At 46.9% G+C, this 20,730-nt stretch overlaps 1 protein-coding gene across 3 annotated transcripts in view; it reads right to left on the reverse strand.

Annotated features, from left to right (window-relative positions):
- LOC137437074 (trafficking protein particle complex subunit 6b) overlaps positions 1-20,730 on the reverse strand; it is an 84,701-nt gene that overhangs the window by 14,412 nt on the left and 49,559 nt on the right. For all 3 annotated transcript variants that reach the window (XM_068131425.2, XM_068131424.2, XM_078786893.1), the window contains one exon: positions 15,684-15,801. In XM_068131425.2, the coding sequence (XP_067987526.1) occupies positions 15,684-15,801 (118 nt within the window). The remainder of the gene's footprint in view (positions 1-15,683; positions 15,802-20,730) is intronic.

Consider the following 20,730-nt stretch of genomic DNA (forward strand, 5'->3'; position numbering starts at 1 on the left):
CAGAACTTTTAGAGATATCTTGTTCACAAACACACGAACACACACACACACACACACACACACACACACACACACACACACACACACACACACACACACACACACACACACACACACACACACACACACACACACACACACACACACACACACGATCGAATGCATTACTCCCTGGTGGGAGTAATGAAAACCCATGTACAATGTAGTACACAACGACTTAAATCAATGACAACAAAGTGTAGTACTGTAGTTGGACCTAAATCCTTCCACCTCCCTATTCTCTACCCTCAAAATCATCGCCTTATGAATATGCAAAAAAAAAAAAAACCCTTATTTAACAAGTCTCACAAAGTATAAGAAATATATAATTACTTGTCCTATTGTCTTAAATTTATTCTCAGAACCTTGGGTATAAGAATGCAGATAAATCATAACCTGTTCGCTTCAAGGATATGTACATATTAAAATCACACACCAGGTGGAAGTGAAGAATCGATCTAAGACTTGAGCCTCACTTCTGATCGGCCTTCAAAGAATCATGTTGCAGCTTTTGTCAGCATGCAGCAGGTACAGAATCACAGAAATAACCAAACAATCGGATGATGGGACGTTTCCTCCAAACAAACGACATTACTCGACCTCGAAAAGTTTAAAGAAATTGCTTCAGGGGATCACACAAAGAAAAAATATTTCAGGCACAATATTACATTATCTACCTCGGTTAACACGTGCTACAACTTGTGTGAGGATTCTGGTTAGATTAACTGAAAAACTCCTTCCAGTCCAAACATTGACAGTTGTATTATCTTTGGAGGTCTCATTTTTCACTTTGCAAAAGGATTAAAAAAATACATACCGGTATTGAAAAAGAAAAAGTCAGTCGCAATAACAAAATGAAAAAAAGAAAGGTGTTAAACTTGTGATCATCAAATCGTGGCTGGATCCAAAGACACCAGCAGGGACCCATGATAAATCCACTCAATGTAAAATGTCACCTCAAGTCCTCAATTCCCCCCAACCCCCACAAGTCATCAACACCCCTCCAACCCGAACGCTTCAATCCCCTCCCCACTCCAAGCCTTCAAACACCCTCCCCCCACCAAAGCACGACTCAACCCTCAAATTATAGTTTATTTAAGAACAAGCTTTCCTTTGAACCTTATTTACTCCAGTATTCAGAGTTAATGTGTAAATTTTCCTGTGGCAACCATAATCTACCTGTTTCTGATGGTCGATATTCAAAAGATTCTCGACCTCCGCTCTGAACTCTGCCCCTTCTCACCGCTCACCCCCTCCCCACCCTTCTCCTCAGACACCCCCCTCCAAAGCCAAACTCTGTCCTCCTCTCCCTCCATTCCCTCCCGCTCATAAAAGCAAAGGAGAATTCTTACATATTTAATATGGTGTCACCACAATCAGACTTCGAAGTTGTTGTCTTGGGACCTCCTTGTCATCACTCATCAATAAACGGCTATTGTGGTACTGTGGTGCGTTTTGTGTCACTGACAATCTCTTGAATAGCTGTTTTACCACATTTGGTAAAAAAATAAATACTGTTGCGGTTTCTAGAACCTTCACTTTATCAAATTTAGTATTAAAATCCCTAATGACCCCCCTTTTGTACATTTCCCCCTTAATTGGCTGTTAATTGAAATGAGTGCACCTTACCTAGTCCATGTACAAGCACGTAGCCAATCATAGAACCTCTCAATAGTTATTTCTTTAGTCTGTGTATCAGTATAAGGCTCTGTTTTCCACTAGTTGACCTTGCGCTGCACCAAATGAAATAAGATAGATCACCTTTCAATGGCCCCAGAACCTCCATTGCCAACTGCATTACCAACTGCATTTACCCTCAATCGCACATGTGCTACAACTCAAAGAAGAAGGGCGTTGCCTGCCCATTGTCATCAGGAGGAGGAGTGAGCCAGCCCCGATCAGCCAACCAAGAATGAGGGGTTTGGCCTGAGAGGGCGGAGAGAGAACGATCGAGGAGGTTCGTGAAAGTTCCATGGGCGTGGCTATATAACCCGTTGCGGAGAGCCCCCACGAGAGTTCAGGGTTCGGCAGAGAGCGGAGAAGAGCTGAGAGTTGTTGAGGAGTTCGGCAGGAGGTTCTGAGTGCTGAGAGAAACGCGCAACCTGCAGAGGTACGAGGGAGAGACGACGCTGCTTGGAACAGCTCCTGCGCACGAAGCTCTGACACGCTGCTGCGTGTGAACCAGATTGCGGTGGAGGCGGCGGCCGCTCAATTCCAGCCCCGACATCCTGTGCGGGATCAAGCTCCAGCCCTGTGGTCCCACCTTCCTCTCCTTCCAGCCATTCATTCCTGCCTTCAAGTTCCCCATTCGTGTGAGTCTGCCTGTCGTCTGTCCTTTGTGTTGTCCTGGGAATAAGTAAGCCTGTGTAGATAAGCTAGGAATTGCTCTGTGTCCTTCTGCTCCTTCCATTTCCCTGTATATTACTCTTATTTTATTTCTTCTCTTCTTCTTTGGTTTTGTATAAATAGTAATAAATCCCTGTTATTTCTTACCTTTGGTTTCTTCATTCACATCCGATCGTCTTTGTGATTTCCCCATTGAGTTCCTGTGGCACGATTTTGGCCAACGCTCACGAATCGGGTTCGTCCATGTTAACGGCCCGCGTCGCGGCTCGCTTCGCTCGGCGTAATCCATTAACGCTGCGACTCGGGTGGAAATTGTCTCCTCGCTTACGGCCGGCCTTAGTACGCAGGTATTTGGGACTTCATTGACTAATGACCCTGGCTACTGCCGACCGGGAGTGACGTCATAGTTTCCAGGACTCACTCGGTCAGTTATAGACAAGGGGCTAACCCCCCCCCCCCCCCCCCCCTTGGTAAGGGGAAAAGGCCGACGTTGAGATCCGTAACAATACAATAAAACCAGTTTTTGATTCCTACCAACCTGCTTTTCGTTGCCTCCAATTTGCCACGTATGTTGATTTACTTCACATATGTGAATTACATGTCCATACACATGTGAAGTACAGTTTGTTTATAAATCCTGTATTTGCACACTATTCAGCCTGGAAAACTCGGACAACAACCAGAATTACATACAACCTTCCATTCTTTTTGCCGGTGTTTTGCACAATTACGAAAGTTTCATGTGGGTGGCATATAGTAGACTACTGCTTCGATCATTCCCGAGCAAAACATGTATTACAGGGTTTCCTCTGCATGGGTTATAATCAAAACATGCCTTTCCTTCCTCAAAAGGTACCTTTATTTCATGATAGAAGAAGCGTTGTTCAGTCTTCAAATGTACACCAGAGGCCTGAAGCATGAGGCCCTAGGCTTTATAAATTGCGACCAAAATGGAAACATTTTTGATTTTTTTTTTTTTTGAGATTCAATTGTGGGTGGAGTCAGGCCAGCTGTCCAATCAATGGGTGGAAAGAGAGACAGATGGAGAAATCCGGCTGCTTCAACATAGATTATTTGACTACTGATAAACCATATTTATCCAATGCCGCCATACTCAAGTCAAAGGAAACGCATGTACGCATAGTTTTTCAAAGTCACCGATTACATCGATTACAGGCGATTATCATCTCTCCTGGCAGAGATAAACGTTGCTGTTTCTGCGATCCGTGCCCTTGTCATCCGCTGGCGATTAGCATGTCTCATGGCAGAGATAGCCTCTGCTGTTTCTGCAGCCTGCGCCCCTGTTATCCGCTGGCGATTAGCATGTCTCATGGCAGAGATAGCCTCTGCTGTTTCTGCAGCCTGCGCCAGTGCGCCATTGTCATCCGCTGGCGATTATCATCTCTCCTAGCAGAGATAACCTCTGCTGTTTCTGCGATCCGTGCCCTTGTCATGCGCTGGCGATTAGCATGTCTCATGGCAGAGATAACCTCTGCTGTTTCTGCAGCCTGCGCCCTTGTCATCCGCTGGCGATTATCATCTCTCCTGGCAGAGATAACCTCTGCTGTTTCTGCGATCCGTGCCCTCGTCATGCGCTGGCGATTAGCATGTCTCATGGCAGAGATAGCTTCTGCTGTTTCTGCAGCCCGCACCCTTGTCATCCGTTGGCGATTATCACCTCTTCTGGCAGAAATAGCCTCTGCTGTTTCTGCAGTCCATGCCCTTTTCATTCGCTGGCGATTATCATCTCTCATGGCAGAGATAGCCTCTGCTGTTTCTGCAGCCCGCACCCTTGTCATCCGTTGGCGATTATCACCTCTTCTGGCAGAAATAGCCTCTGCTGCTTCTGCAGTCCATGCCCTTTTCATCCGCTGGCAATCATCATCTCTCCTGGCAGAGATAGCCTCTTCTGTTTCTGCAGCCCGCACCCTTGACATCCACTAGCGATTATCATCTCTCATGGCAGAGAAATGATTATCATCTTATTATCATAATCTCTCAGATTATCATCTCTCAATTAGGGTTTCCGGTTCCTCGGGCGAGTGAAGCGTACTTCGAGCTCTCCACGGCATCGAAGTTTAAGTGTTTTCCCATTCTTGTCTTTGTCAAATTTCCACTGGTTATTTTGCTGTGTACGTGTTATTGTGTGTTTCTGGTTGGTATTGGTTTGTAATTCGTACAAACTTGTGTGTAGTTAATCGTTTTCTGAGTCGTACCTCGTGCGCGGCCTGGTAACTTGGGGCTTCCCTCCCCCCGTCGGTGTTTTGTCGGTTTGGGTTATTTCCTTCGCTGTATTGCTTGTTTCTTTTATTTTATTTTCTCCCCCTCACCTCACCTCCCTAGACAAATAATTCTATATTGATTCTTTCTCTCCTCCCGGACACGTGCTTGTTCGCTCTCCTCCTTGTCTCGACTTGTGCCCCGCCCCCTGTATCTTGTTTCTCTTCCGCCTCTGCTCCTTCCTTCTCAAATCTACGTTCTCGCTTGGAGACTTTTCCCAGATTGTTTTTCATGGTTTTCATGGTTCTGTTAGGATATTGTTGGAATATGTTTAAACTGCAGCCGTGATGCTGACGCCGCCCCCCCCCCCCCCCCCCCCCCCCCCAGAATTTCCATGTTTTAAACATTTCCCAGTGTGTACCCTGGTCAGAATAGGTACACCGTATCCCTGCGTGTCGTAAGAGAAGACTAAGAGGGTTGGCATCAGGAAGGGCATCCGGCCATAAAAACATTGCCTCAAAAAGAGAACCATGACAATTACAACTACATATTGGCAGGGTGCACCCCGAAGTGGAGATCGGTTTCTGAGGTTTGGGACATGGAATGTAGGGACAATGCCAGGGAGATCAGGAGAAGTGGTTGAAGTATTGGTCAGAATAAGAGTGGACATATGTTGTGTGCAAGAGACGAGATGGAAGGGAAGTGGTGTGAGAATGGTGAAGGGTAGGCAGGGACAGAAATATAAGTTTGTGTGGCAAGGGTGCCCGGAGGGCGTGAATGGTGTTAGTGTCCTGTTTTCTGAAGAGATTGTAGACAGTGTGGTGAGTGTGACTAGAGTGAGTGATAGGTTGATGATGGTTAAAATGATGATTGGAAAGCTCTTGGTGAACATCATCTCAGGATATGCTCCGCAGGTTGGTCGAAGCCATGAAGAGAAGGACAAGTTCTGGTGTGCGATAGAGAAGCTGATGGAAAACGTGAAAGATGAAGAAGTTGTTGTGGTGGGAGGAGACCTGAATGGACATGTGGGAAGGAGTATGGACGGTTTTGAGGGAGTTCATGGGGGTTACGGATATGGTGTGAGAAATGAAGAAGGTGAAAGGATTTTGGAGTTTGCTGATGGAGCTGATTTGTTGATTTGTAATACTCAGTTCCAGAAAGAGGATAATAAGCTTGTTACATACACGTCAGGTGGGTCGACGACAACCGTTGACTACCTGATGGTGCGTAGGCGAGATAGGGGGCACCTCCGGGACACAAAGGTGATCCCGTGGGAGGAGGCTGTTTCACAGCACCACTTGGTTGTCTGCGACATAAGGGTGAAAGGTGCGAGGAGAGCTCGGCGGGTGAAGTACCAACCAAGAATGAAGGTGTGGAGGTTGAAAGAGGTGACAGTAAGGGAGGCATTAAAAGAGAGGCTGAGTAGGGTAGAGGATGATGTGGTTGAGCTTGAAAGTGGTTGGATGTCAATGAAAGCTAGTCTGTTGGGAGCCGTTGGTGAGGTATGTGGATGGACAAAAGGACCACCGAGGCACTCGGAAACATGGTGGTGGGATGATGAAGTTGGAAAGAGGATTGACGAGAAGAGGAAGAAGTTCAAGGAGTGGCAGAAGGCGAAGGGTACGGGAGCAGAAACAGCAGAGCATGAAAGTTATAAGGCAGCCAGGAAGGCTGCAAAGAAAGAGGTAGCAAAGGCGCAGGAGGCATGTAGGAAAATGTTCGGAGAACGCTTGGATTCGGAAGAGGGTCAGAAAGCAGTATTCAGGATTGCAAAGCACATAGCGAAAGAGAGGTGTGACGTGATGGGGGTGAGTTGCTTGATGGATGAAGTGGGACAAATCGTTGTCGACCCAGATGGAATTAAAGGAAGATGGAAAAGATATATGGAAATGCTGTTGAATGCAGAGAATGAATGGGATGGCAACATAGAGAGTAACCCAGTTTTAGGACCGGCAGAGAAGATAACTGAGAAGGAAGTTGAGGAAGCGATAAAAGCAATGAAGAGTGGAAAAGCGGGAGGGCCGACGGGAGTTGTGGGAGATATGTTGAAGGCAGCAGGAAGTTGGGGTGTGAAGAGAATGACAGAGATCTGTAATCTGGTGGTGAAAGAAGGCCGCATTCCAGTGGCTTGGGAACTGAGTACCCTCGTCCCTCTATACAAGGGGAAAGGTGACCCTCTGGAGTGTGGCTCGTACCGAGCGATAAAGTTATTGGAGCATGGAATGAAGGTATTGGAAAGGGTGTTGGAGAGGAGGATAAGGAAGAAAGTGAAGATCGACGAAATGCAGTTTGGATTTATGCCAGGAAGAGGAACGACAGATGCGCTTTTCATTGTGAGGCAGTTGCAGGAGAAGTACATGGAGAAGAGGAAGAAGTTGTTTTTTGGGTTTGTTGATCTGGAGAAAGCATTCGATAGGGTTCCACGCAAAGTATTGACATGGGCATTGAGGAAGTTAGGAGTGGAGGAATGGTTGATCAGAGTAGTGATGGCAATGTACAAAAGAGCACGCACAGCTGTAAGGACTAAGGACGGGAACAGTGGTGAGTTTGAGGTGAAGGTGGGAGTGCATCAGGGGTCAGTACTAAGTCCACTACTATTTGTAGCTGTGATGGAGGTGCTGGCTCAGAACGTAAAGGAGGGTTTACCGTGGGAGTTGTTGTATGCAGATGATCTGGTGTTGATTGCGGAAAGTATGGATGGACTGAAGGAAAAGATGAACAAGTGGAAGGAATGTATGGAGACAAAAGGTCTGAAGGTGAATATCGGAAAGACGAAGGTGATGGCAAGTGGTAAAGCATGTGGTGAGGTGGAAATAACTGGGAAGTGGCCGTGTGCTGTGTGCAGGAAGGGTGTCGGAGTGAACTCCATTCAATGTACAATGTGCGCTGAGTGGGTTCATCAAAAATGTAGTGGTCTGAGAGGGTCATTTACCAGTGTGGCAGCTACATTCAAATGTAAGGTGTGCACAGAGGGAGCTGCAGATGGAGGAAATGTTGAGTTGGATCTTGGAGACAGCGTGAAGCTGGAAGGTGGAAGGTGTGAAAACATTTTGCTACCTCGGAGACATGCTGAATGGAGAAGGTGGATCAGACTCGGCAACGGTTGCTCGAGTGAGATGTGCATGGAAGAAGTTTCGGGAACTGTGTGGCGTGCTGATGAGGAGGAGAGTGTCGCTGAAGCTGAAGGGAAAGGTGTATGCTGCATGTGTGAGAAGTGTTATGATTTATGGGAGCGAGACATGGGTAATGAACGTAGAGCAGCAACGAAGGCTGGAAAGGGTGGAAATGCGAATGGTTCGATGGATGTGCGGAGTATCGTTGAGAGAGAGGAAGACAAATGATGAATTGCGAAAGATGATGGGAATATTGCCTGTGATTGATGCTGTGAAGAGGAACAGGCTGAGATGGTTTGGTCATGTGTTGAGGAAGGATGAAAGTGACTGGTTGAGAAGAGTGATGGAAATTGATGTAGAAGGAAGTAGAGGACGGGGAAGACCGAGAAAGACTTGGATAAAGATGGTGGAAGAAGAAATGCGGGCATGGGGGTTAACAAGGAGAGATGCAGAAAATAGGGCAAAATGGAGAAGATTGTCATGGGGACCGCAAGGCTAACCCCCGCTCTAGCAGGGAAAATGGCCTTAAAATGCATGTTGTTGTTTGTTTGTTATGGCAGAGATAGCCTCTGCTGTTTCTCCAGTCCACGCCATTGTCATCCGCTGGCGATTAATATCTCTCCTGGCAGAGATAACCTCTCCTGTTTCTGCACATGCAGGTCGATTGTCAGGGTCTTCCGGGGTTTCCTACAATAGAGCCAGCTTTATGCGTGCGGCCGATGAGGTTCTGCGACCTATATTAGTTATGTTCCTCTGATACCCTTTCTGTACTTCCTTCGGTGTCGGCATTTGTGTGTCGGCAATTCTGCTGCACACATTGTTCAGTATATCCGGGAAATAAATGCAGGGTTATTGAAGACTGAATGATGTGAAAATATAGAATGGGGAGCCGTCATTATAACGAGCATTTGCGCTAGTCCATGTAGATTAATGAACGTGGTTGTGAGGTCAGTGGCAAGTTTTATATGCAAGCAAACATACATAGTGTGGAGGGTGGCATGGGGTGGTATGGGTGTAGTGGGGGTTGGGTGAGGCTTGTAGTGCAAAAACCGCCCTGGGGGAGTGAACAGTCTTCATGGGAAGTTTGAGCCCCGTGGGAAAAACGGTGTGGCTGGTGAATCAGAACAAACACACAGTAGAGGACTGATGAGGATGGTGGAGGTAAAGGGGGTTCCGAATCTCTGTGTTGTTCTTCAACAAGTCTCTTTCGGACAAGCACCGTTTGTTCAGCCTCGTTCCCAGATGTATCCGACGGACACTCCATTTTCTCTTTTGGTCCAGATGCCACCTTTTCCTGAGGTTCCTTGATGTCACTCCCTTTCCTATTACATCTTCCAGACTTTTCCTCCAATATCTCTATGGAAACCAAATCCACATCACCTTCCTTCTCCTTCGCTTCAGAGCACTTCCTACCCATAGCACGAGTCACTGCACAGGATGGAAAGATACCTGGAATCTCCTGCTCTAACTGTGCTGTGTTGTGTGTTTATTTTATTTTTTATTTTTTTTGTATACTGAATCGAGGCTCGTGAAAGAGCTAACATTTATTTCACAAACAAATCAACCAGACAAACAAAATATACAAAAAGAGGGAGCGGAAGACAAGATGGGGAGAGAAGGGGAAGCACACAACCACAACATTTGAGAGCAGGGAGAAGTGTGGGAGGGAGAGGGCTTGGGGGCAGGAGGCATGGGAAGGGGAGGGGGGGGGGGGGGGAAGAGGTATAAAACACAAGGGGACCGAAATTAGCGGGGGTAGAAAAGATCAAGGTTTTGGATGGGGGAGGATAAGAGATGGTGGTGAACAGCTGTTTTAAAGACCGGGAGGGTGGAGTGGGATTGAAGAGAGTGAGGGAGTTTGTTCCAGAGGTGGGAGAAAAGAGGAATGAAGGAGTGAAGGTGAGCAGAAAGTCTTGATTTTGGCAGTTTAACCATAAGAGGGTTGCAGGCAGATCTTGTGCGACCTGTAGGAATATTTGGGGGACAGAGCCCAGAGAGGGCTGGGGGGGGCAAGGCCAGAGAGGAGTCGGTAGAAGACGGAAAGACCACCAACCTGCCTGCGGTGAGTGAGTGAAAGGCCCTTGGAGTTAGCTTCATCGCGGGAGATTCCAATGATTCTGAACGCTTTGGTTTCAACAGCGTGAAGACGGGCTAGGTGTGAGGCAGGAGCACCAGACCAGAGGGGAGAGCAGTATTCCATAGAGCTGCGGATGAAAGCCTTGTATGTGGTGAGGAGCTCAGGTGTGCCAAGGAAGGACTTCGCACGACGGAGGATGCCCAGTCGGCGACTGGCTTTGGAGGCCAGATTTGAAATGTGGTTTTCCCAGGAAAGATCATGGCAAATAGTGAGACCCAAAAGCTTGAGTGACAGAACTTCTTGGAGAGGATTATTCAGAAAGTAGATGGGAGGGTTTTCCAGTCGGTCTTTTCGGAGAGACATCGTAAGAGTGTGAGATTTATCAGGATTGAAAGACATGTTCCATTTGTTTGCCCAGTCTGTGATTTTGTCCAGGTCTGCAGAGAGTGAGGAGGCTGCAGACTGCCGATCTGAGGGTTGAGGAATGGAGCGACAGAGAGTAGAGTCGTCAGCAAAGAGATAGAGAGGATTTTCAAGAGAGTCAGAGAGATCATTGATGAAGACCAGAAAAAGCACAGGGCCCAGAACACTACCTTGGGGAACTCCAGCCTGAACAGGAAGAGGAGATGAGAGAAACCCATTCAGGGCCACACGTTGACTACGACCAGAGAGGAAGTCCGCCAGCCATGCGTGGAGATTTCCATGGATACCAAAGGAGGAGAGTTTGGTGAGCAGAGCAGGGTGCCAGACCGTATCGAAGGCACGTGAAATGTCGAGGGAGACGGCTCTATTTTCCTGTTTGGCGTTGAGGACCTCCATCCATTGTTGAGAAAGCAGAAGCAGCATGTCCAGAGTAGAGTGACCAGGTCTGAAACCAAATTGATGATCAGAGATCAAGCCATTGGAGAAGAGGAAAGATTTCATATCTGAAGCAATTATGGATTCCATGACTTTGCTGATAATTGGGAGAAGGCTGATTGGTCTGTAGTTGCTGGGATCTGTTTTTGCACCTTTTTTGTGCAAAGCGGTGATGTTGGCTGATTTCCAAGCTGATGGCAGATGACCTTGAGCAAAAGAGAGGGTGAAGAGAACAGAAAGAGGGAGTGAAAGAGCGGAAGCACATGATTTTAGGACCCGTGGGCTGATGCCGTCAGGACCAGTTGCAGAATCAGAGTCGAGGGTTGACAGAAACTTTTCCACCTTGTCAGGAGGAAAGGACACAGAGTCCAGGAGCAGCTGGGTACGACTGGGTACGGTGGGTACAGAGAGGGATGGGTTTGGGACACAAGATTTAGAGGCAAACACAGAGTTGAGGCATTTAGCTTTTTCACGTGCGGAGTCAGCCGTTAAGCCGTTTGAGGTGAGGGAGGGGATGGAGGGGGAACAAACACCAGAAACAGATTTGACCAGACGCCACCAGGATTTGGAAGAGGGAGACAGATAAGAGAGTTCGGTCTTGAGAACGGTGAGATATTGTTTCCTGGCTCTCCTGAGGGTGGACACACACTTGTTTCGGGCGTTGTGAAAGGAAATGAGATTTCCTTCCGTTGGATTTGCTTTCCAGGAGACGAAAGCAAGTTGTTTCAGGGCAACAGCCTCACCACAAGATTCCGTGTACCATAGACGGGAGGAAGGGTATGACAACTGAAGACGAGATGGGATAAATCTGTGCATGAGAGAGAGCAATTTACTTTGAAAGAATTCCCAGGATGAGTTGATGTCAGAGGCGGTAGAGATGGGAGACCAGTCCAGATGATTGATGGCTGCTTGAAGACCGTGCCAGTTGGCCTGAGTGAAATGCCAGACTCGTCGACGCTGAGGAGGCTCTCTGAGAATGGTCAGAGAGATGTCCACTTTGACAAGCACATGATCAGATGAGCCGATTGGAGCAGAAGAAGAGCAGCAGACATTTTCAGGGAAGTTTGTCATAACCAAATCCAGAAGAGAAGATGCTCCGTTGACTGAGATCCGGGTCGGGAAATTGACAGATTGTGTCAGTCCCAGTGAGTCGCAGAAGTCCTTTGCTGAAGAGCCATGGCTGGTGAGAGAGGTACCCACACCCAGCCAACTGGCATGGTGACAATTGAAATCACCACATATGAGGAAGAGAGAGTTGGGATGGGTAGATAGAAGTTGGTCCATATTATCAGACAGCGAGATGTAGATGGAGTCATCGCTGTTTGGTGGACGGTACAACACACATATGAACAAAAGGTGGGAGCGAAGGGGAAGCCGTAGCCAAAGGTATTCCTGGGGATGTGAAAATATAGAATGCGTGCCTCGTCCTGGAGGTGGAGAGAGGGCAGTGGAGGGCGAGTGAGGAAGAGAGTTTTTTTACAAAGATAGCAACCCCACCTCCAGGACGAGGCTCAGGTCTATCATGCCGGAGGAGGGAGTAACCTGGGAGATATACCAAGGCATCAGAGACATCATGAAGGAGGAAAGTTTCTGTTAAGCAGATCACATCTGGTTTGTCAGAAGCAACCTGTATGGAGAGATCAGTCAAGTTTGAGCGAAGGCCCCGGATGTTTGAGGTCCATACCGTTAATGAAGAGGAAGGGGGAGCATCGGGTCCAGAACAGGGGGGGGAGGGGTAGGGTAAGATGTGGAAGAGGAGGAAGAGGTAGGGAGAGCTGTTGAAGGTGTGTCAGAGATTTCAGAGATTTCAGAATAGCTTGGAGAAAGGGAAGAATGGGGCGGACAAAAGGTTTGATGGAGATTGGGTGAGGCACAGTGAGGTGTTATTTGAGGAGGGGGAAGAGCGAGGCAGAAGGTTGGGGGAGATGAAGGTGAAAGTTGGAAGGGGGAAGAAGCAGGGAGGAGGGGTGAGAGGGGAGTCTAGGATGGGAGGAGCGAGGGAGAGTCTCGGAGGGGAGGGGTGTGGGGGGAGTTTAGGAGGGAGGGGAGGGAAGGGGCAAGGGGGGAGATTTGAAAGGGATGGGTGATGGGGAGGATTTGGAGGGGAGGGGTGAGATTGGATTTTGAAAAGTGTACGATTCATGGGAAACGAACATTTTTTGCAAATTGAGTTTGAGACCTTCGATTCAAAAATACGTTTGAGGACACTGAAGGAGGGGTGGAGTTCTGGATAGTTTAGGGAATTTAGAAAGGAGGAACTGTAAGAGATGGTATTATATATATTTTTTGGAATGAATAGATTTGGTGAGCAAGACGAAAGCATCCTTTTGTAGGAAAAGAAGAAAAGGGTGTTATAATATATGAGAGAAAATAGTTGTTCAGGGGAGAGATTATACATTTCTAACCACGTGATCGCGTGATCGCGAACGAAGAATGAACGAACAAAAAAGAACAACAAATAAACGAATAAGACCTGGGAAGGAAATATGTTTTTGGGTTTTGTTTTTTTTGAGTAGAGATATTAAACAAGGAGGTATGGGGTGAACGACTGGGACGAAACAAAGAACGAAAATAATTGCAGCGCATTCGACGAATCGCTGAGAGAAAAACAAAACCACAAGGTCGGAGACGGTACGGTAGCCAAGCCTACGAGTACTAGGCCTCAGAATACTCGATACGCATTAACCGACGATTGTGTATACATGTACGAAAAATTAGCACCGAAAATTTTCCAAAAGATACGCTATAGGTACATACACCGAAAGATAGAAACAGTCTCGACAAAAACACAATTGAGAAAGATCACTTAGCTTCGAAAGCGTGAGCGCATGGAACAGCTTCGAAAAGACGTGACCTCGCCGTGATCTCGCGAGATCTCCTCTCCGAGATCTCCTCTCGATCGCGAGATCGAGATCTCCACACACCAGTGTTATTTTCCATACTGGGCTTTTCAATCAACATCGGATTACCAGAAACTCGACCACCGGCCAAATCATTCCCGATAATAAAAGAGATTCCCTCTACAGGAAGAGTGGCTGGTAACCCCACAGTGACCGGTCCTGACACCAAATCTGTTACGGATTCGTCACTTCCGTCTTTGTGGTTGTCATCCACTTGAAGCATTTTTAGTTTCATGTACTATTATTGTTACAGTTTCGGTGTGAAATGGAGCTAACTGTCTTCAAAGGAAAAATTAGTGTTTTAAAAGCAAAACGAAAATAATGGATCGGGAGAAACCGGAAGAGGAGGAAGAAGAAGCGGATCAAGTGAGATCGGGAAAGAAAGGCCGATCTGCTTGGTGGTGTCGAGCGGACGCTAGCGAACGTTGGTCACGAGCGAATATTGGTTTCCCTGGGAAAGGGATTCCTGGGACAGTCCTTATCGCTGTGGCAGATAAACCCGCGTGATGGGTTTGCGGTTGGTTCCGAAAATGAATCATTGTTGGAGAGAAGGTACGCCTCCATTACGGGCCCGTCCGCCATTTCACCTCGCTCCAGCCTTTTTCACCGCGCACCAGCCGTTAACCTGGTTCTCGTGTGTGTCGTGGATTTCGATTGGGAATTCGCGGTTCTCCACTTGGGAGCCGCTGCTCGTTCATATCAGCGTCATTGTCTGGTGAACCGAAGGTGTGAATTCCCAGTCGCCTTTTGGGTGAACTTTTACCTGACCGACGTTGGCCCTACACGCCACCCAGCGGCTCTTTGGCAGATTCGACTGTCAGCCGTCCTGGGTTCTGGTCTCAATACGACCTTTTTCTTGTGTGATCACCAGAGCGTGGATCGACTTTGGCCTGGTGTCGTGACAGTGACTTTGGGGGTGTTACATTTCGCTCACGTGGAGTACCGTGAGTGATTGAGTTAAGAAACTGAGGGGTACCATCATAGGAATTATATGGTATTTTGTTGTGCAATTGATGTTATATTGTACTTGTGCAAGTTGTTATTATTGTGCGATATTAATACAATACTTGGTTTTTTTGTAACAACTGATTGGTGTGGTTTCACCATTGGTCATTGGCACACATAATAGCACATCTTTCTGCCGTGACTCCTTTCGGGGCTCGGAGGTACACCGTGACCGGGGTTTGGGAGGAGCACGTAGCAGCAAGCAAACATACATAGTGTGGAGGGTGGCATGGGGTGGTATGGGAGTAGTGGGGGTTGGGGAGGCTTGTAGTGCAAAAACCGCCCTGGGGGAGTGAACAGTCTTCATGGGAAGTTTGAGCCCCGTGGGTGAAACGGTGTGGCTGGTGAATCAGAACAAACACACAGTAGAGGACTGATGAGGATGGTGGAGGATGGTGGAGGTAATGGGGGGGGGGGGGGGGGGGACACCCTTTATGCCACGTGTGAGTGAGCCTCATGGGTGAAAGGGTGTACCCGGTGGCGGGTAGATGGAAGCAAACACATGGTGGGAGTGGGGCTAGTGTGGAGTAGGGGAGGAATATGGAGGGAGGGTTATCATGCAAAACCACCATGGAGGAGTCTTCATGGCAAACGTTTGAGCCCCATGGGTCAAAAGGTGTGGCCAGTAAATCAGAACAAACACACACAAAATATATTCACAATATGAGATTCGATCGAAATAAAGTTGTTCCTCGATCATAAACTAAAATTTCTAGACAAAGTGAACCAGTTGCTTAACAACAAATTTTTGCTTTGCATGGGCAGGGTAACAAAGGCAACAACTCCGAAGGAGAAGTGTGCAAACCTGCATTTTATGATTGCTAAGTCTGCTTTGACACCTTGTTTTTGGCCACCATGACAGTTTTCAGGCAGTAAACAAATATGCAGCATTAAATGAGGCAAAAAAAGTCATCCTTCCTTCCGAGGTCGGCTAATTGAGTACCAGTTCACTGGTAATTCCCTGTTTGTCGTAAAAGGCGACAAACAGGGTTGGCGGCAGGAAGGGCATCCAGCCGTAAAACATTGCTTCAAAAAGGGGACCGCGGTGCCAGAAAAAGGCCAACCCCTGCTCTGCAGGGAAAAATGGCCTCTAAAGGTGGTAAATAGGGCAAAAAAAATAATCACCTGGTGGTTTGTTCTCAAGTTGTCTATCTGCTTCTTGAAAATGCCAGCCCAGAAATCTTTGCAGACAAACTTCATTATGTCCAGTTCGTCCTTGAACCTCGGGATGTCCCGAGTGAACCTGACCGAAGGGCAGATGAATGCATCACAATTCTGAAAATCAAAAAGCATCGCCAAAACAAGAACAACGTGCTGCTACGCAAGATGCACTCAAATAATTGCTCCTTCACAAGCATCTTTTTTCCTCATTCACTTGGCAATTATAGTGAAGCATTGATACCATTTCCTCTAATGAAAAATACATGGGAGCTTCCAGCTCGTAAATTACGCCTTAACTGAGCAAAGGAGCATCATCAAAAAAAAGACAGTAATAAAAAAACAGATCAATAACTATACACATTCCTAGAATCCAAAATTACTTTAATGTCATAAAATGCCAAAGTAAAAGCACAATAAAATCCTTACAATTTTATTCACTTCAACTAAACAAAATGAACGGGCTTTGCAATTTACTGATGGCACAGCTTTATGAAATGAGTTCCTGGGTGGAATTTAAAAAAAGAAAAAAAATATCATTCTTAGGGATGCGGTTCCTGCAGAACACACTAACGACAGAGCTATGGCCAGGATATATATATATATATATATATATATACAGGATTGTGCAGAGATACAGTAACATGACCGTCTTTAAATGTACAAAGAGAATGACGATGCTGTTTTATACCGACTTCTTCTGACCAAATGAAAATAATTAACGTGATAAACTCAAGGAGCAATTAATTTGATACATCCATTGGCCTTCAAACACCGACGAATCGTCATAAATATTGCATTTGAAAAGCTGACAATGAGAACAAATAGAGAATTCAGCAAATGCAATGATGGTCGAGCATGGCATGCATTGCGCCGTGCACACAATGCCCGGAAACACCGGCTCATTCCCGACGTCTCAATTGCCTCTAGTGCATCCCAAATCGGTAGTCCGGCCCTTCAATACGCCCGTGTACAATGTAGCGCAAACAATGACTTGGACCACAAATTCAAAATGCTACTTAAACGGATGAATGGAAGAACAGGCAAGCAGCACCCCCAAGGTGTAACACCGTGGAAGTGCATCGACAGCACAATGAAAATGCACAGCTGGCGCATGATGATATACAAGGTCATACATACTTGGGCTATCAAGTCAGTTGGTGCAAAAATCCAATATTAAAAATCATGACAATACTGCAGAATCAAAAATATAATTCATCAAACTTGCAAAATATTTGTCATTTGTGTCACCAACCATTTTATCTTTCTATAATAAGCTGGAAGAAAACAACGTAAAACCAACAATAAATCGTGGAACGTGGAATACAAGAAATCTGTGTCATTATCTTGCTATCACATTACACCCGATTTGTGTTGCCACGGTGCACTGCGATTCGTTGTCATGCAAGCCAGCAATCACAAAAGTGCCACACTTGCAGGACTATTAAAACATAGGTGGTGATATCATTGTACGAAGTACTCCTTTAGGTTAGGGCAGGAATTTGTAATTTGTTCAGGGTGCCGGAGACAGCTCGCCTACTCTTCACGAAAAACACCTGAGGTGGCTACATATATAAATATATATACATATCTGAACTAAGATCTGAACTGAAGATATATATAAATAGGGGGAGGGGGAGGGGGAGGGGGGAGGGGGGAGGGGGAGGGGGAGGGGGATGGGTAAGGGGTAGGGCGGAAAGGAAGGGGTAGGGGGGAAAGGGAGGGGCATGGGGGAAAGGGAGGGGGAGGGGAGGGGGTAGGGGGAAAGGGAGGGGCATGGGGGAAAGGGAGGGGAAAGGGGAGGGGAGGGGGAGGGGAGGGGAGGGGAGGGGTGAGGGGAGGGGGAGGGGGGAAAAGGGAGGGGGAGCGGGAGGGAGGGGGAGGAGGGAAGGGGAGGGGAGGGATATAGATGGTTACTGGCAATTGATCACATCCACAAATGATGTAATCCACACAATTTATGTACTTTACATAACGTTAATAGGAATACATGGCCGTGTATATGGGAAATACAGTTTGTTTGAAATAAATCACAAATATCAGATGAAAGTGAAAAAAAAACCTATCTGGTGTGAATGGCAATGTTCCTCGCTGAAATGTGAAAAAAACAGAATTTTTTTTGTATACTGAATCGAGGATCGTGAAAGAGCTAACATTTACTTCACAAACAAATCAACCAGACAAACAAAATATATAAAAAGAGGGAGCGGAAAACAAGATGGGGAGAGAAGGGGAAGCACACAAACACAACATGAACACCTGAGGTGGCGTGCGAACGCAATTGCGAATCAGCGCGCTGCTCTGCCACCAGCTGAGATTCCGTGTATAATGTTCCTCGCGGAAATGCGCTGAGGTAAATATGAATAAAAAATTCGATATATTTTCACTTTTACGTTTTGGCTAACTCACTCGCGAACCTGACGAAGATCCTGAGCAAGGATCGCTACGTTATGCTAACGCTACGTTAGCTACGCTACGTTCGCTACATTATGGCTAAAAATATGGATCTAAAGATGAAAGAAAAAAAAACCTATGTGGTGTGAATGGCAATGTTCCTCGCTGAAATGTGAAAAAACTGAATTACGTGCGAACGCATAACTGAGAGATTATGGCAGCAAAGTTGGAACATCACGTGATCGCTCTGAGCGAATCAGCGCGCTGCTCTGCCACCAGCTCAGATTCCGTGTATTATATTCCTCACTGAAATGCGCTGAGGTAAAAATATGGTAAAAAAATATTATGAATTTTTTTTTTTTAGGTCAGCCATGTTCGTCCCAGGCTCAATGGCCATGTCTATGCCAAATATGAAGCACGTGAGCCTCTCCGTATAGGTGTCTATCGGTAACATTACACACACACACAAACTGTGTTATATATATCGCCGTAAAAGTCCTTCCAGCCCTCTTCTCTGCGAGTCCTCACGATACAGTCCTGCTGGTCAGTCCTCTGGTGGTCAGTCCTCTGGTAGCAAGTCCTCTTGCACAACGAAGTTCTGTGCATCAGTCCTGTGCAAGGGCTTTGTGCAAAGGCTTTTATAGGCACGCCCCGCGAACCTTCTAGCACTTGCCAGACGCGCCTTACCACGCCCTATCACGCCATGCCCTTCGAGCCCTGGTTGGCTGGTGGCCCTTACCGTCACCGCCTCTGACGCGCTCCTTGACGCCGCCCCACCCTGACCACACGATCCTCCCTCTTCTCAGGCCCACCTCGTGTTACTTGACTAGCGAGCGAACAAAGGGCAGCGAATGCTCCTGGCAGCCAAAGCATAACAAACTGCTGCGGGTAGCTCAAAGCGCAACAAACTGAGGGATCAGCCAAATGGGGCGCGGGATCAGTTATGCCCATGGGTGGAATTGGAGGGTGGACGCAAAATGAAAGGACCTAAACTCATGTCTTTACACAACACAGATATTACTAGGGGGAAATGGCCTATACTCACACATACTAAGACATAACAAATACAATAAGTTGGCCTACATGTTCCTCGTGGCCTAACTATGGGGGGCAAACCTTTAGCCTTTAATGATGTCATATGTACAAATCTCAAAACCGTAGCACGGCCCCCCTCCTTCGCCAGGCTCGTCCCCGAGCCGAACCCACACAGGTGAGAACGACCGGTTTTGAGCAAGGTTCAGGACTACTCTTTAAATTCCGTGTGACACTTAGATGTGGTTTCCCTCTACATTTAATCTAACACCCTGTGTGTGACAGTTTTACAACACGAGATATGTCCCACCTACTGCGTTGTGTACTAACTAACAGACTCACACCCACAGCTAACCGAATTGCGGAAAGAATTCTCAAACTATACATAAAGCCGGTGGGGAGCATGTTATTTACAAGACTAACTAATTATTTACATTTCTATAACCCAGGACCTGTTCTTTTGTGGGAAATAAATTTTGGAGGAGAGAAACAACAATGCAATGCACCAATACACCAGAATGCACAAAATGCACAAACATGCACAATCACCATTCCAATAATAAATGTCACATTTAAATGGCACATTTGCTGCTTGGCTGCTGCATCTTGCGTCTTCCTGCTTCGTCTTCGGTGTGCCATAATAAAACTTGAAGTCTTCTTTCCTGATGCACCAAAGTATAAAATGCACAAACCGTGTCCGTTTTTATTTATCAGCAGGGCCAATCTTATGGTCCATCTGCGTGACATCGACGCCACTTAGAACCAGTGGTCCGCAGGGGCAAGGTAACGTTTGCAGCAAATGTCTGCTCAGCAAAGATGCCAGGTCACAGAACGTGTGGTCCATAAGGTGTATTGGTGCAGCAACAGGTAGCAGGAGTACCGCACAAGTGTAGCAACGTGCCGCAGCACAGTTCAGGGTTCCTGCGCACACCCCTCCAAGAAAATGGGTCCATGGGTGGGGAGGAAGACAAAGCACAGTTAGTCAAGGAAATGGCGCAAGGGTACACATCAATACGAGGCAATGCAACATGAGGGGCATGGGAGAGCGAGCAGAGAAAGCTTGTCCCTAGCCGTTCGCAACCCCCCATGTCGGCCTACACTACCCTTGCCCTTCCCCATATTTACAATTTACAAATTCGTCGCTACGTTTTGTCTCCCATATCCCCCTCGAAACCAAATTTGTCGACCAATCCCTCCCAAGAAGGAAGAGATGGAATACCCACAATGTCACACCCACATCATGATGCGTCTTTGCCTTCCAAATCGTTCACAAAACCTGGTGTGGAGTTCCGTCTCCTTGGTGAGTGGATGTGGATGGTGCGAAGAGATTCCTCATCCTAACTATACTCTAATAACATTAACTCACTTACACTACCTGCCAATAGGCATCTTTAAACGGTGTGGTTCTAAAAACCAATTCCCATTGACCCACCCTTTGGTGCCTTCCAAATTTGGGTCTCACTCCCCAATTTTTCAATCTGTGCCTTTGCACAATTTCGGGGCTGGGTCATGTGGCTCCACTAGCAGGTCTACCTACCTGCGTACCTCCGCCACTGAAGTCACCACCCGAGCTTACCATGCTCCTTGC

This window comes from Myxine glutinosa, chromosome 11, assembly GCF_964187855.1.
Source record: "Myxine glutinosa chromosome 11, kmMyxGlut1.1, whole genome shotgun sequence".
In the NCBI taxonomy this organism is placed as follows: domain Eukaryota; kingdom Metazoa; phylum Chordata; class Myxini; order Myxiniformes; family Myxinidae; genus Myxine; species Myxine glutinosa.